General features: G+C 38.8%; 1 protein-coding gene, 1 long non-coding RNA gene and 1 pseudogene across 4 annotated transcripts in view; all 3 read right to left on the bottom strand.

Annotated features, from left to right (window-relative positions):
* Window positions 1–352: 352 nt before the first annotated feature.
* LOC120562246 lies at window positions 353–5284 on the bottom strand (annotated as a pseudogene).
* Window positions 5285–6101: 817 nt separating this feature from the next.
* Window positions 6102–14771, bottom strand: part of LOC120560159 (polymeric immunoglobulin receptor-like) — a 60926-nt gene continuing 52256 nt past the window's right edge. The window contains exons 5-10 of one of the 3 annotated variants that reach the window (XM_039802395.1): window positions 10719–11048; window positions 9837–10157; window positions 8425–8535; window positions 8055–8159; window positions 7875–7945; window positions 6102–6692 (exon numbers count right to left, since the gene is read on the bottom strand). In XM_039802395.1, the coding sequence (XP_039658329.1) occupies window positions 6552–6692; window positions 7875–7945; window positions 8055–8159; window positions 8425–8535; window positions 9837–10157; window positions 10719–11048 (1079 nt within the window). In that variant the 3' untranslated portion in view covers window positions 6102–6551. The remainder of the gene's footprint in view (window positions 6693–7874; window positions 7946–8054; window positions 8160–8424; window positions 8536–9836; window positions 10158–10718; window positions 11049–14771) is intronic. The other 2 variants (XM_039802387.1, XM_039802377.1) reach the window with 2 other exon arrangements.
* On the bottom strand, window positions 11805–12934 carry LOC120560186. The gene is made up of 3 exons (XR_005639436.1): window positions 12894–12934; window positions 11981–12072; window positions 11805–11874 (listed from the first exon to the last, which is right to left on the bottom strand). It is a non-coding gene; the product is annotated as an uncharacterized LOC120560186 (long non-coding RNA).

The raw sequence follows: 14771 nt of genomic DNA on the forward strand, positions 1-14771 counted from the left end.
AGTCACATTCCACCACTGTAAATGTGTCAATTGTTTAATGTTCTGGCCTCATACCCAGAACACATTATCGAGACAACCTGTAGCAACTAAAGAAGAAGGTCTAGATGAGTCATGAAATAATTAACGTTACTTGACGATGTGGAAATTCAGCACTGGGGTTTATTAATGTATTCACCTACCTTGTTTTACTTCCAGGTTTACTTCCGCAGGGTAGGTATCATAACCAGTTCTGGTAATCCCACACCAGTATTTCCCAGCATCCATAAACCTCAAATCAGAGATTGTCACAGTAAAGACCCAATTCTGTTTGTCATCATGGATGGAGTATCTGTTCTTTTTTGCTTCTGTCGTCGTAATAAGAACATCATCATTCTCACAGTCATTCTTGCACAGGTACTTCTCATAAGACTCAAAACCCTTTTTATAGGGACAAGAAACTTTAACTTTTCTCCCTTCATACCCAGACACACGGATTAACCATGCTGCACTCCTCACACAGCTTAGGATACCTGCAAAGAGAAGACAACATAAAATGAAAAACAGTGCTGAAAAAGATCTTTATGTAATATAACTTGCAGTTGTTCTAAGTTAATGTGCGTTTAATGTTTGGAGCACATCTGTTGTCTATATTCATGATGATTTTCACTATTTTTGAGTTTGATTCATAAGATAAGTTACATTTCATTCTCATAGCAAGTTTGTTATTGATGTTATTTTTACATGTAGACATTAACGCTAGTTGTGTTAATGAAATGAATCATAATAGATCATTGCCAAGTCAAGGCAATCTCGACCACTTGTATTAGCATTTAAATGATTTTTTATAAAACAAATAAACTTACTGCAGTGGATGAACAGCAGGTTTTTAAGGCTCAACATCTTCATGCACTTGCAAATGTAACGGGCGTGCATTGTCTTCAACAGTTTTAAATCATGCTGGATGCACGTCCATTAACCTGCGTTATTCTGCGTTGTGTTCTATGCTGTGCTGAGTGAGTGAAGGATGAACCCGGAGGAAGACCAGCTGCTGGTTTCTCTTTTAATGAAGGCAGAACGGTGGATTTGTCTGTACAAATCAAGTTTCTCTGTAACATGCAGTCTCCTCTACATAGCACACAGGCTCCTCTCAAGCTCCTCCTCTCAGCTAGTCTGGCACGGACTGCACATACATACATGACTAACAAAACTCCCAGTATTAACAGCAAAAATACTTTTAAATAAAAATGTGGAAATGAATTAAATAAACCATAAAATGCTCAATGTATTCATCAAAATAAGGACCTTCACAACTTTTACAGTAAAGACAATCCTGCAATTTCTACAAATTGCATACATTAATTAATTAATTCATTAAGTGTTAAAGCATTGTAACCTCATCTTTAGAGATATCTGCTCTTCTTTATTTACTGTAAAATATGAAGCAACCGTCCATCTCTATTCTTAAAGAGAACTTCCTCTTCCTGTGAGAAGGTGCCACGACTGAGGATGATATGAAACTGAACTTTATGCAAAGAGAAAGAGTTCAGACAGGCAGCTCCATTCCTACTGTGGAGCACATAGTATTTATTTCATGACAGCACTAACTGTGGGCATGGGATGGTGCCAGTGCGCTGTGTGTGCGTGTATGTGTGTGTGCGTGTGTGTGTGTGTATGTGTGTGTACCTGAACTGGGGCTCATCTCTGCAGAGCTCCATGTTGGGTCTGAGGGAGCGGAGGTAAAGTCTGGACTGAGCTACTCTCAGTGGAGCCTCTTTGTTGTGGATGGCCTGCTGCAGAGCCACAATGTTCCTCTCCTGGGCCCCAATCTGCTCCAAGACCTACACACACAATCATACAATGAATTAACAAGTAGCCAATCAATCAGCCACTCTGTCAGTCTGTTTGTCACTCGGCTTTTCTACCTGTGCGTGCTTCATCTCCAGCTGGGTTTTGGCCTCTATCAGCTCTGCACAGCGCTGGCTGAAGGCTCTGTCCACACTAGAGCACTGGACTCTCAGATCGTCAGTGGTGTCCCGCAGCAGTCGCTCCACCAGCACTCTGACACACACAGCATCACTATATTTACTAAAAAAATTGAAATAATGTTTCACATTGTTACCTTTACAGTAGCCTCTGTAACACAGAGCTTTAAGCTCTAATGTCTAAACAACACCTGACCTGAGACTGTTGGTGGCCTGTTCTTCCTGCAAGGCCTTGGACAGGTTGTCCTGTGTAAACTTTGTCCACAATGTGCAGTTACACACCCTGCAGCAGACAACATGACAAATTGCATGGAAGTTATGCACATTTTTTTGTTTTTTTTATGTGTTTCTAAGTTTAGAAAATGATGTTACACGCCGCACACACACGCAGCGCACGCACGCACGCACGCACGCACGCACGCACGCACGCACGCACACACACACACACACACACACACACACACACACACACACACACACACACACACACACCTCTCTCTCTGTTCATCCTGACACACACAAAGACACAAACCGAAGGATGATAATTTAGCTTCAAAAAAAGAAGACATTATGTGGGTTTGCATGACAGGTTGCTTAACCTTCAGGAAACAGGTTTTGACACTCACTTGATCTGAGTGACAACCTGAGCTGTAGTTCTCTTCAGAAGAGCCTGGATGCTCCTGATCAAGTCCACTTCCTGTAAAACACACCATCACACTTCTTGTTAGTGTGTGTAACAGTGAGCCCTCTGCTGGTGAGGTTTTACTGTTACACCTAGTTAACTACTAGACAAATGACACTCAAACTAGCAGGAGCACAGAACTCACAACAACTGAGTTATTTTATTGGGATCTACCTACAGATTATTTTTTGGATTATTCGTTCAGTCATTTAGTCAATAAAACCGCTCATCTCAATTCTCTGTTATTTTTCTCCGACCAACAGCCTAAAAGCAAAATATATACATGTATATGTATACATATTTAATAGAATTTAGGAAAAAGAAAAGCAGCAAATTCTCACATTTTAGGAGTTGGCATGTTGCATGAAAATGGACTTGAATTGATTAGCAAATGTTAAAAATAATAATTTTCACTTCATTAATGTTGCAGCTTTAATTTTAATTAGAAAAATTTATGTTTCCCAATAATAAGTATAAACGTGTCCATTCCCAAAGTATCCCATTAATGAGTAACAATGAGTCAACATTGTTAACTAATGTTCACCACATACTAACATACAGTCACATACAGTAAGTAGGCCTATTCATTTCATTTATTCTGGGAAATATTTGCTGTATTCTACATGTGTCCTATTACTTATATCTAACTATTATTTCATGTAGCCTTCTATTCTTTTTTATTTGTTGATCAATAATATATTGCTCATATTACAGCTTCAATTTCACAAGTAGGCCTATATTTTATATTTTTCCATGCAAAAAAAAATCCTTAGCGATGTCCTGTCTCACAAACAGCTTCATAAACTTTATTATAAAGCATGTGGTAACCTTCACCAGCTCCTCCTCCACAGTGTCTCGGACTAGGTCTGCTCCAGGTCTCCTGGTCCTGCAGTTGAGATTGTCGGTGGCGATGGCAAACGGAATCTCGGTGGCGTCCAGCGCCTTCTCCAGCCTGGTTTTCAGCGCCAGCAGCGACTCTGTGTCGGCCAGCAGCTTGTCGACGTGCCGCTTCAGCTCAGACTTCCAGTAGTGGGTCTCTTGTAGTCTCTCTCCCAGAAGACGTGTTCCCACGGCCTGGGTCTTCAAAGTGGCAGCCTCGGTGTCCTGGTGCAGAGTTTTGGACTCTCGCTGGATGCTCTGGGCTCCGTGGCGGTGGGTCCCGCCTGCTGAAGCACGGTGCGGTAGTTTGAGAACCATTCAGCCGGATGGTATTTAGCGGACCTGTACCCCGCTGTGGCTGAGCCCGAGGACGGCTGCGGGACATCCGGCTCTACATGAGGGTCTCTCGCCGGGACTCCCTGAGCCACTGCTCTGCTGTCATAGTGAGGTCTTGACACTAAAACCTCAGAGCTCATTTTTTTTTTTTTTGACAATTAAATTAGTCTAGGCCTACAGGTAGGCTATGCACAGTTTCCACAGTCCTGAAGCAAACCGAGCTGTATGTTTGTTTGGTGTTGCCTGGTTATGTTGGCAGGAGCAGCTCCAGCAGCAGCTCTGGCTCAGGTGACTATATCAAAGCTGATAGGGATTAAATGGCAATTTCAGTCATTCATTTATTGTAAAAAACACAGTAGGACATATGAGCTATACGGTTTCATTATTATTATTGTATTGTTACTGTATTGTAATTGTGATAGTGTTTTTGAGGACCAGAGATGGCAAAAGTACTCACTTCCCGTACTTAAGTAGAAGTACAGATACAGAAAGATGAGAAACTTCAGTGGACATAAAAACCAGGCTCTTTATATGCCATTGTCTACATTAAAGTCCAAAAAACAAAAAAAATAAAAAAAAACGACCCCCCCCCAAAAATATTTTCTAAAAAAAAAAAAAATTCAATTGTGATTCTGTGAGAATTCACAGATCCAGTTTCTCTTTTTAATCGTCCCCTTAACATTTAAAGGAATCTACATGTATGTGTGTGTGCTCAAATATAGAAAGAAAATAAAGGATACAATATGAATTACTAAACATAGATTAATTAAGAAGTTCCCCATACTTTTAGAGTTACACAGCACATTGGCCAGGAGTCATACTTGATGCCTCCTAGCCTATCTCAAACATCTCTCTCAGATAAGGCCAGGGATGATTGGGAATGTCTTGCTGCTTGTCTGCCTAATCTCTGGGATCTCTGTTTTCTTCATTTTCAATCATGTGGCCGTCCATACTACTAGTGCTAACGTTACCACCATCATGCTGCAATTATTTGCTGCAAATGAATGCAGAATGCGGCCGAATCTGTCGAGTCGTCTTGTAGTGGTGCGTTACATGCAACGTAGCCTACAGTATATTCCCATCCAATTAGATTGAATTCGGTATTGATCACGTGAAAAATAATAACGGTAACTCCAGTGAAATTATTTGAAACTTGCTAGTGAGGATTAGATTAGGACCGTATTTAAAGCTGATGCTGGTTTCAAACTTCGCCCCCAGGTGTGTCTGTAAAACACGGACAGAGACAACTTCTTTCTTTTGATGCATTACAAGCAATGTGAAACCTAGCTAACAGGTGAAGAACACAAACAACTAAATCACTAGCTAACCTACTTTAACTGTGCAGGAACTATAGACCAATACAACAACAGGCTTACATTAACTGACAACATAAGTTATACTACTTACAGTTCTCAAGGACGCACACACACGATCTCAACTGATTATCCTCCGGACAGCAGATTCTCTTTCTTTTTTCTCACTTTTTTCTGTGTGGCGCACGCGCCCGCTCGCGCTGGTGAGGCGCGTGTCCGCGCTATTCTCCGACATTACGACCTCTTGTACAAAACTAAAGTAACGAGCCAATTTTAAAAATGTAAGGAGTAGAAAGTACCGATATTCGTGTTAAAATGTAAGGAGTAAAAGTAAAAAGTCGCCACAAAAAAAATAGTAAAGTAAAGTAGAAATATCCGAAATATCTACTTAAGTACAGTAACGAAGTATTTGTACTTCGTTACTTCCCATCTCTGTTGAGGACACTCTTTGTTGGGTGTACTATGTCATTTTATGTTTTGTTGTTATACCAAGACAAATTTAAAATCAACTGGTTGCAGGCGCGGTTGATATTGAATACATTATTAAATCTCTCAAACCAGCAGGGTTTTTATCAACATGAGATAATTGATTCCAATGTGTGAAAGCTTCCAAATGACTATATGATTGCTTTAAATAAATGTGGCTCTCTAATTTGGGAACAATAGTTTATCAGTTATTATGTCACCTCACAGCAAGAAAGTTCGGGGTTCATATCTGCCAGCTAGGGCCTTTCTGAGGGGAGTTTGAATGTTCTCCCACAGAACACAGAAACAGAAAACAAATCAATAAAAAAAAAAAATTGGGGCTTAAATAATCTAATTTTTTTTTCTTTCAAAATATGTTTAATGTATTTTACAATTTGTATCTCCTAGGGAATATTTTCCCACTTTTCAACAACTTTGAAATGTTGTAATGTGATGAGTCGTTTCAACATAGACTGGCTTTTCTTGGTTTTGTTTATTTATTCACTTTTACTAAAGGTACATACATGAAGGTAACTCACATTTGGGGTATTTAGGTGAAATGTTTATCCACAATTTCTTATGAGCAGTGCAGGTGTGAAACAATGTTATTACCAGTGAGCAATCATAATGAGTGCAAAGGTAAAAGCAATAGTGTAAAATTGAAGTTAAAGCTATTACTTAGGCAATGAATATAAGTACTTAAAATACCTGATGGTAATTATTAAACAAATCTGTACATGTAATTATTTCACTGTAGTTTTCAGTAAGACAATTAAAAGGCTGGACCATAACGGTAGGTGAATATGTGCTGGATAACTGTTAATTGAGATACAAACAGGATCATTTGGGTACAGATATGACCGGAAAATGCAAGGTTTGATCACAGATGTGCATGCTGTTCATCTCCTATTGGCTTTAAATCTGATTACAGTAGATATCATCTGTTGTGATGAAGTTTTGGTACACAGGATCTTGTTCGTCATCATGGTGTTGACAGCTGCTCTGTGGTTTGGAGGTACGCTGCTTTGAGTACGCTACGTCTTCGATTTCATAAATCTAAAAAAGGATCAACAAAAACAGACAAAAAGGCAATGTTACTCAGATGAGAATTCCTATAATTGTACACATGAAAATGGCCAAATAATCAGGTTGTTGGTCATTTAATTGCCTTAATACTTTGCTCCAGAGCAAGACTTCTTTCCATTTACAGGTCAGATTGCTGTGAAATTTGGTGTGACTATTCATTGGCCAAGGAAAATAATTACTAATAATTTTGGTGAACCCCCAACCTTTCATCTAGCACCATGGTCATGTAATCAGAGTGGGAGTCTTGTGCACAGTTGTGCATTAAAATAAATGCGGTAACATGAACATGAAGGAGTCTTTATGAATGTTTATGACTGTTGTGTCATTCCATAAATTATGACGCCTTTAATTCAAAGTTAGCATTGTTTGAGATGTTTGTGTTATGATAACTTGACATTAAGCAAGACAACATAATTTATATATACCATATATATATATATATATATATATATGTGTGTGGGTGTGTATATGTATTTATACTGTCATAAGTGTTGGGTTTTTACATTGGATTTCATTGCGTCATGAATATTTTCTTTGACCTCAAGTAAAGTGGAACAATTCGGACTTTTCATTAAGATGTCATAAAAGTTATAAGATCAGTTTGACGACCGAGGTGATTTAGGAGCTCTGTCTCTCAGCTAACTAAAGTTAGCGGTTAGCAACAAGTACGGTACTCCTAAATCACCTCTGTACTGTATTCACTATCGTCAAACTGGTCTTTTATCTTTTATGACATCTTAATGACAAGTCCACATGGTTTCACACTTACTTGAGGTCAAGGAAAAATTCATGACACATAATGGTCTCATGACAATCAATGTAAAAAACACCATGACAGTTTAATGTATACTAAGTTTGATAATTAGGCCTGCTATGACATGTATATGATGTATTATGTTGTCTATGTTAATGTAAAATTGTCATAACAAAGACATTGTTGGCTTGGTTACACAAACATCTCAAACAATACTAACTTTGTATAATTAACAGAAGTGTCATTCAGTAGTGCCACCCTAAAAACAAACTTTACATATTGAGCCACTAATAGTAAAATCATAAATTGTTATGCCCCACATGTTTTCTAATGTGGACCATAATGAACATTGCAGCCTCTTGTGTCTATTAGCAGGCTTTGTATTTTAGTTTTCTTACATGTGCTACACTTATCACTTCCTCTGTTTCTGCTGTCTTGGTTTTGTTTCTGTTCATGTTGCCTCCAGCTCCTTGAAAACACACAGCATAAGAACTGGTTAAACAATTAGTTTGCATGCATATGTGTATGTGTATGTCTGTGTGCATGGTTCTGTGCATGCATTTGTATATGAAACTTACCTCGCACTTTGTAACCTTTGTATTTATAAACAATGACCAGGGCAAATGTCAGTATGAGCAGCACAGCGGGCACGATGAAAATCACAGAGTAAAAGAGTGCTGCATCTGGGGGAAAAAAACAGAACAGAGTAAAAACAGACACTTCTTGAAAACACACACTCTTCACATACATGTATCTGATGTAATCTCAAGCACAAAACATCAGAATTGGCACCAACTATCAGAACTATGGCCTCACAACATTTGGTGTTAAAACATAACTGTTTGTTCACACATACACACACACACACACGATTGCACGCACGCAAGCCCTCACACACACACACACACACACACACACACACACACACACACACACACACACACACACCTTTGATCTCTTTTCCAGGGATAGGTGTTGCTTGTGATCTGACAGGTTCCACCACAGTGAAGGTAGGAACCACATTGATAGTAGACATCACAGTGCTGGTCTGCTGAAAGTCTGTTAGAGAAAGGTTCTTATTACACTTGGGATATATTCTTACTTTTAGTAGCAGTGGGGCTCTGGGGATAGCAATGTTTGTCGGTCAGTTGGTCCAAAGTGAAATGGTCCAAAGTGAAATATCTTAACAAAAGGAATTGACATGAAACTTGGTACATATGTTCACTTTCCCCAAGCAGAGGATGAAAAACTACTGCATGGATTGGCACAAACCACAAACTATACAGGTTCTCAGATGATGTATTCTAATGATTTTAGTGATCTCCCTGACTTTTCCTCCAGCCCACCTTTAATTTGTCTCAACAACTGTTGGATGGATCACTATGCATTTTTATAAAGACATTGATGTTTCCCAGAGGAAACAATGTATGTGTATAATAATGTTATCTCCTGACTTTTCATCAAGCTTAATCATTAAGTCCAATTTTTCCAGATTCTAGCAAAACAAATTCCAGAGTCCTTCAGCGTATTTCATGGTCAGTGCTAATTAATGGATATTAGCTTGCTGACATGCTAAACTATGGTTGTAAACAACATTAATATTACATATGTGAAATACATGCTGTGCATATCACACTTTCAGTTCAAAAAGAACTAGTTTGTGTAAGAAAATCTCTTGTTGGCAAAGAAAGTCAAAAACAGACCAACAGAAAGACATTCAGCCAACATTGCAGCCTGTATTCTGCTCAGAGTAGCTCACGGATTTGATATGTTTTGACAAATCAAAGAAGTGTAAAGTTTGTTTCTGAAACTTCCCCACCTTGAGGTTGTCTCAACAATTGTTGGAAGGATCACGATTACATTTTTTCTTCTATAGAGATTAATGTTCCCCAGAGAATAAAAATTCAATAATGCAAACCCGTGACTTTTCATCCAGCGCCATTAATAGGTATAATTTTCCAATTATCCTTTATTGTATGACCAAATAACTGCAAAACTTAAGCAGCATATTTTATGTTTAGTGCTAATTAGTGAATATTAGCATGCTGACATGGTGGTAAACTATGTATAGTCACACAAAGCCGCTCAGTTTGTGTGACATCACACAGCACCACTCTGTCAAACAGAAAGAAGATCAGCCAACATTGCAGCCTGTATTCAGCTCAGAATAGAAATTGATCCGCTTTCCTTCAACTGTTTGTTAAATTTTGACAAATCATCCAAGAGTCAAATCAAACCTTTGTTTCTTAAACCTTTTGTAATTTTTTCTCAATACCTATTTCATAAAAAGTGTTTTCTAGCTCATTTACATTCTTCGAAAAATAACTGTTTACTACAATATGATGAGGTAGATCTTTTACCTTTGACTTCTAGCTCAAAAGCAGAGAAAACATCCAGGCCAGTGTTTCCATGGACACCACAAAGGTACGACCCAGAATTCTTTTGGGTCAAACTGGTAATGGTCACTGTGAATTTCCTGGATGCCATGTCATCTGTAAGTGTGAACTGTCCCTTTTGTTTGTTGTCAGAGGAGATGAGTGCGTGCTGCAGACATGTGGAGGGCTGGTTTCCTCTGCAGATGTACTTGAGGCTGTTCTGGTACTCAGACTCATACGGACAACTGAAGGACACTGAACTCTCCTCATAACGTTGGACTTTGGTGGAATGATCACAGCAGCTGTCTGTCAGTAAAATGAACAACATCACAGACTGTTAGAAGCACAGATATGAGAATTCAGATGTTTTACTTGAGTCAACGAAGTAATATCACAATGAAAAAGTATTGGCTATAAAAAATGTATTGAAGTATAATGGAAAGGTAGCTCTGGTTCGCTAAATGTAGTGAAAGCATCAAAAGTAAAAGTACTCATTATGCAGGCAGAACTACCCCTCTCATGTAGGTGTAGGAGCAGCATAGCTGATTTATGTGGAACCAAGTACAATAAGTGTTTCTGAAGTGAAGTAGAAGTGTAAAGTGTAAAGTAGGAGAAAATGAAAATCTTCAAGCAACGTATAAGTACCTCAAAAATTTTACATATGTACAGTACTTCAGTAATTGTGCTTAGTCACATTCCACCACTGTAAATGTGTCAATTGTTTAATGTTCTGGCCTCATACCCAGAAAACATTATCGTGACAACCTGTAGCAACTAAAGAAGAAGGTCTAGATGAGTCATGAAATAATTAACGTTACTTGACGATGTGGAAATTCAGCACTGGGGTTTATTAATGTATTCACCTACCTTGTTTTACTTCCAGTTTTACTTCTGCAGGGTAGGTATCATAACCAGTTCTGGTAATCCCACACCAGTATTTCCCAGCATCCATAAACCTCAAATCAGAGATTGTCACAGTAAAGACCCAATTCTGTTTGTCATCATGGATGGAGTATCTGTTCTTTTTTGCTTCTGTCGTCTTAATAAGAACATCATCACTCCCACAGTCATTCTTGCACAGGTACTTCTCATAAGACTCATAACCCTCTCCGTAGGGACAAGAAACTTGAACTTCTCTCCCTTCATACCCAGACACACGGATTAACCCTGCTGCACTCCTCACACAGCTTAGGATACCTGCAAAGAGAAGACAACATACAATGAAAAACAGTGCTGAAAAAGGTCTTTATGTAATATATCTTGCAGTTGTTCTAAGTTAAACCGAGTGCACAGATATGTGCGTTTAATGTTTGGAGCACATCTGTTGTCTATATTCATGATGATTTTCACTATTTTTGAGTTTGATTCATAAGATAAGTTACATTTGATTCTCATAGCAAGTTTGTTACTGTTGTTATTCTTACATGTAGACATTAACGCCAGCTGTGTTAATGAAATTAATCATAATAGAGCATTGCCAAGTTAAGGCAATCTCGACCACTTGTATTAGCGTTTAAATGATTTTCATAAAACAAATAAACTTACTGCAGTGGATGAACAGCAGGTTTTTAAGGCTCAACATCTTCATGCAATTGCAAAGAAACAGAAACTACAGCAGTATTCTTCTTCTCCGCCCACCATGAGCCAATTTTGTCTAAGCAGTATTGAGATGTTCAGATCACTAGACTATCATGTGTACTATTTAGACACAATGTGCTTAGCAAATTTCACTGCAGTCTGCTGTGAAATTTAAGCACATTTTTTGTGGACATACACCTTTTGATTTTGATGATCCCACTTCTTTCCCACCCTAAAAACAAACTTTACATATTGAGCCCCACTAATAGAAAAAATCATCACTTTTTTGTGTCCCACACGTTTCTAATGTGGACCATAATGAACATTGCAGCCTCTTGTGTCTATTAGCAGGCTTTGTATTTTAGTTTTCTTACATGTGCTACACCTGCCACTTCCTCTGTTTCTGCTGTCTTGGTTTTGTTTCTCTTCATGTTGCCTCCAGCTCCTTGAAAACACACAGCATAAGAACTGGTTAAACAAGTTGTGTGCATGCATATGTGTATGTGTATGTCTGTGTGCATGGTTCTGTGCATGCATTTGTTGAAACATACCTCGCACTTTGTAATATTTGTATAAACCGTGTCCAGGGCAGGTGTCAGTATGAGCAGCACAATGAAAACCACAGAGTAAAAGAGTGTTGCATCTGGGGGAAAAAACAACAGAGTAAAAATATACACCCACTCTTCACATACATGTATCCAGGGTTCGAAATGAGGGAGGTCTGGGGGGGTCCCGGACCCCCCATAAGTCATTAGGGACCCCCTATAAGAATTTATTTTTAGATTTTGGGGGGTCCCCGACAAATATTTTTAACATTAAAAATGATTGTGAAAATTATAGGTCTTTAGTGACGTTTTATATTTATAACTATAATTTATTTATTTCCTAGCGCGATTGGGCAGCAATCAGGGCAGCTAATAGCATCACAGATTGTTGTTGTGGTCCTCCGGCGCATACAGTACAGTCTATGGCGCAGGGCCCGTATTTTATTGTTGAACGCGGCAAAAACGAAGCCTCACAAAGAGTGAAATCCCTAATGAAAATCCTGTAAGTGCTTCGATTATGTTTACATCTCCATAATAATTGCTTATTATAGTAAAATATTTGGAGTTGGTGTTCCTATATCAAAAGTTGCATTAACTAACTTAGATACCCAGTGTAACGTGATGATTAGAAGAGTGCGTTTGTCAACGTTTCTTGCTAGCTGTATGTGTATGAAGCATAGGTATGAAGCCAAATAATCTGCCAGCTAACAGCAGACATATAGCAGTTAGACTAGTTATTCAAAGCTAGCATAACAACCTAACTGTCCAGTAGGGTTGGGTACCGAAACTCGGTGCCAATAGGGAACCGGTGCCGACGTAAACGGTAGTAACGAGACCGAATAAGAACGAAAGTTTCGGTTGCCTCATTTTCGGTTGCTTGACTTTACACTACACCTGACAGCATGTAACGTTAGCCTACCTTTAGCTAGCAGCTGGATTAAACACCGGTAAAATGCTGACAGCTAACGTTAAACAGTGTAAAGTGTGACTGTATTTCACTGTGGAGGACTTCAACAGCGGGATGTAACAGTCTGCACTGCAGCGCAGCAGCTGCCGTTGTCGCAATTCATAGATATACAGTATGTTTATATGGTCGGAATTAAACAACACAGACGGTGCGTTCACTTGCAGCTGCCGTTGTCGGAATTAAACAACACAGACGGTGCGTTCACTCGCAGCTGCCGTTGTCGGAATTAAACAACACAGACGGTGCATTCACTTAAAACAGGTAGCCTCGTGGTGCATTCACAGAATTTGTAAAATACCCTTTTCCCATCTGGGGTTCAACAGCAATTTACTGGTGAAATAAGTTATTGTTATTGTTATAGTTATTACATTATTATTACATTTTAGTTCAGGTTATAGATTGACTACTTTAAAACAAAGTAAACCATCTAATGTAGGTACTGTCTTTATAGACATCATTATTATTCAATCCAGCGGCTAGTTGTTTTACAAATACCATTAACATAAGGGATGAGAAATGCCATTTGTATTTGATCAAACCCTTTGAAGGTGCATGGTGCTGCCATAATGAGTACACCTGGTGGATTTAGGTAACTTAGTTAACTTCCTTGCTCAAGGAAAGAATGACCTGTTATCCACTTTGTCATGTCAGGGATTTATATAAGGTGCTGTAACTTTGTTGCTCCAGAATTAGAGGGTTACCTGTTAGATTATAGCCAATCCACTTCTCCAGACACCACTACAATACTGGGACTAGCCCAAACCATGAAAAACATCCCAAGACCATTATCCCACCTTCAAAATATGTCAATATAATTTTGCCTGCAGTATATAGTGTAGCAAGGTAGTCTTCAGTATTTTTTATAATTACATTTTAGGGGACCCCCCAAGAGTCCTAAGTCATTTCGAACCCTGCATGTATCTCATGTAATCTCAAGCACAAAACATCAGAATTGGCACCAACTATCAGAACTATGGCCTCACAACATTTGGTGTTAAAACATAACTGTTGGTTCACCACAGACACACAGAGACAGACACACACACACACACAACACACACACACACACACACACACACACACACACACACACACACACACACACACACACACATACATATACACACACCTTTAATCTCTTTTCCAGGGATAGGTGTTGCTTGTGATCTGACATCTTAGTACACTTGGGACATATTCTTACTTTTAGTAGCAGTGGGGCTCTGGGGATAGCAATGTTTGTCGGTCAGTTGGTCGGTCCACCAACTTGGTCTAGAATGAAATATCTCAACAACTATTTAAGGAATCCACATGAAATTTGGTACAAACGTTCACGGCCCCCATGCAGAGGATAAAAAACTACTGCATGGATGACACAAACGGTTGTACCTTGAGGATGTCGCAACAACTGTTGGATAGCTCACTATGCATTTTTTTATATATAGCTATTGATGTTCCCCAGGAGAAACAATGTATATAATAATATGTATATAACAATTTAATCTCCTGTCTTTTCATCTAGCTCCATCATTAGGTCCAATTTTTCCAGTCTTTTGCTTTATGAACAAATACCAGCTAAACAAAAGAGATTCCCTCAGCGTCCTTTATGTTTAGAGTTTATTAGCGAATATTAGCATGTTAGCATGCTAAACTATGGTGGCAAACAATGTAAACATTACGCCTAACTACATGTTCTACAAATCAAGCTTTCAGTTCAAAGGGAATACGTTCAGCCAACATTGCAGCCTGTATTCAGCTTAGATTAGAAATGGATCACATGATTCAGCTTTCTTTCAACTTGTTTGATATATGTTGACAAATCATAAATAAAAG

This window comes from Perca fluviatilis, chromosome 1 (assembly GCF_010015445.1).
Source record: "Perca fluviatilis chromosome 1, GENO_Pfluv_1.0, whole genome shotgun sequence".
NCBI lineage: Eukaryota > Metazoa > Chordata > Actinopteri > Perciformes > Percidae > Perca > Perca fluviatilis.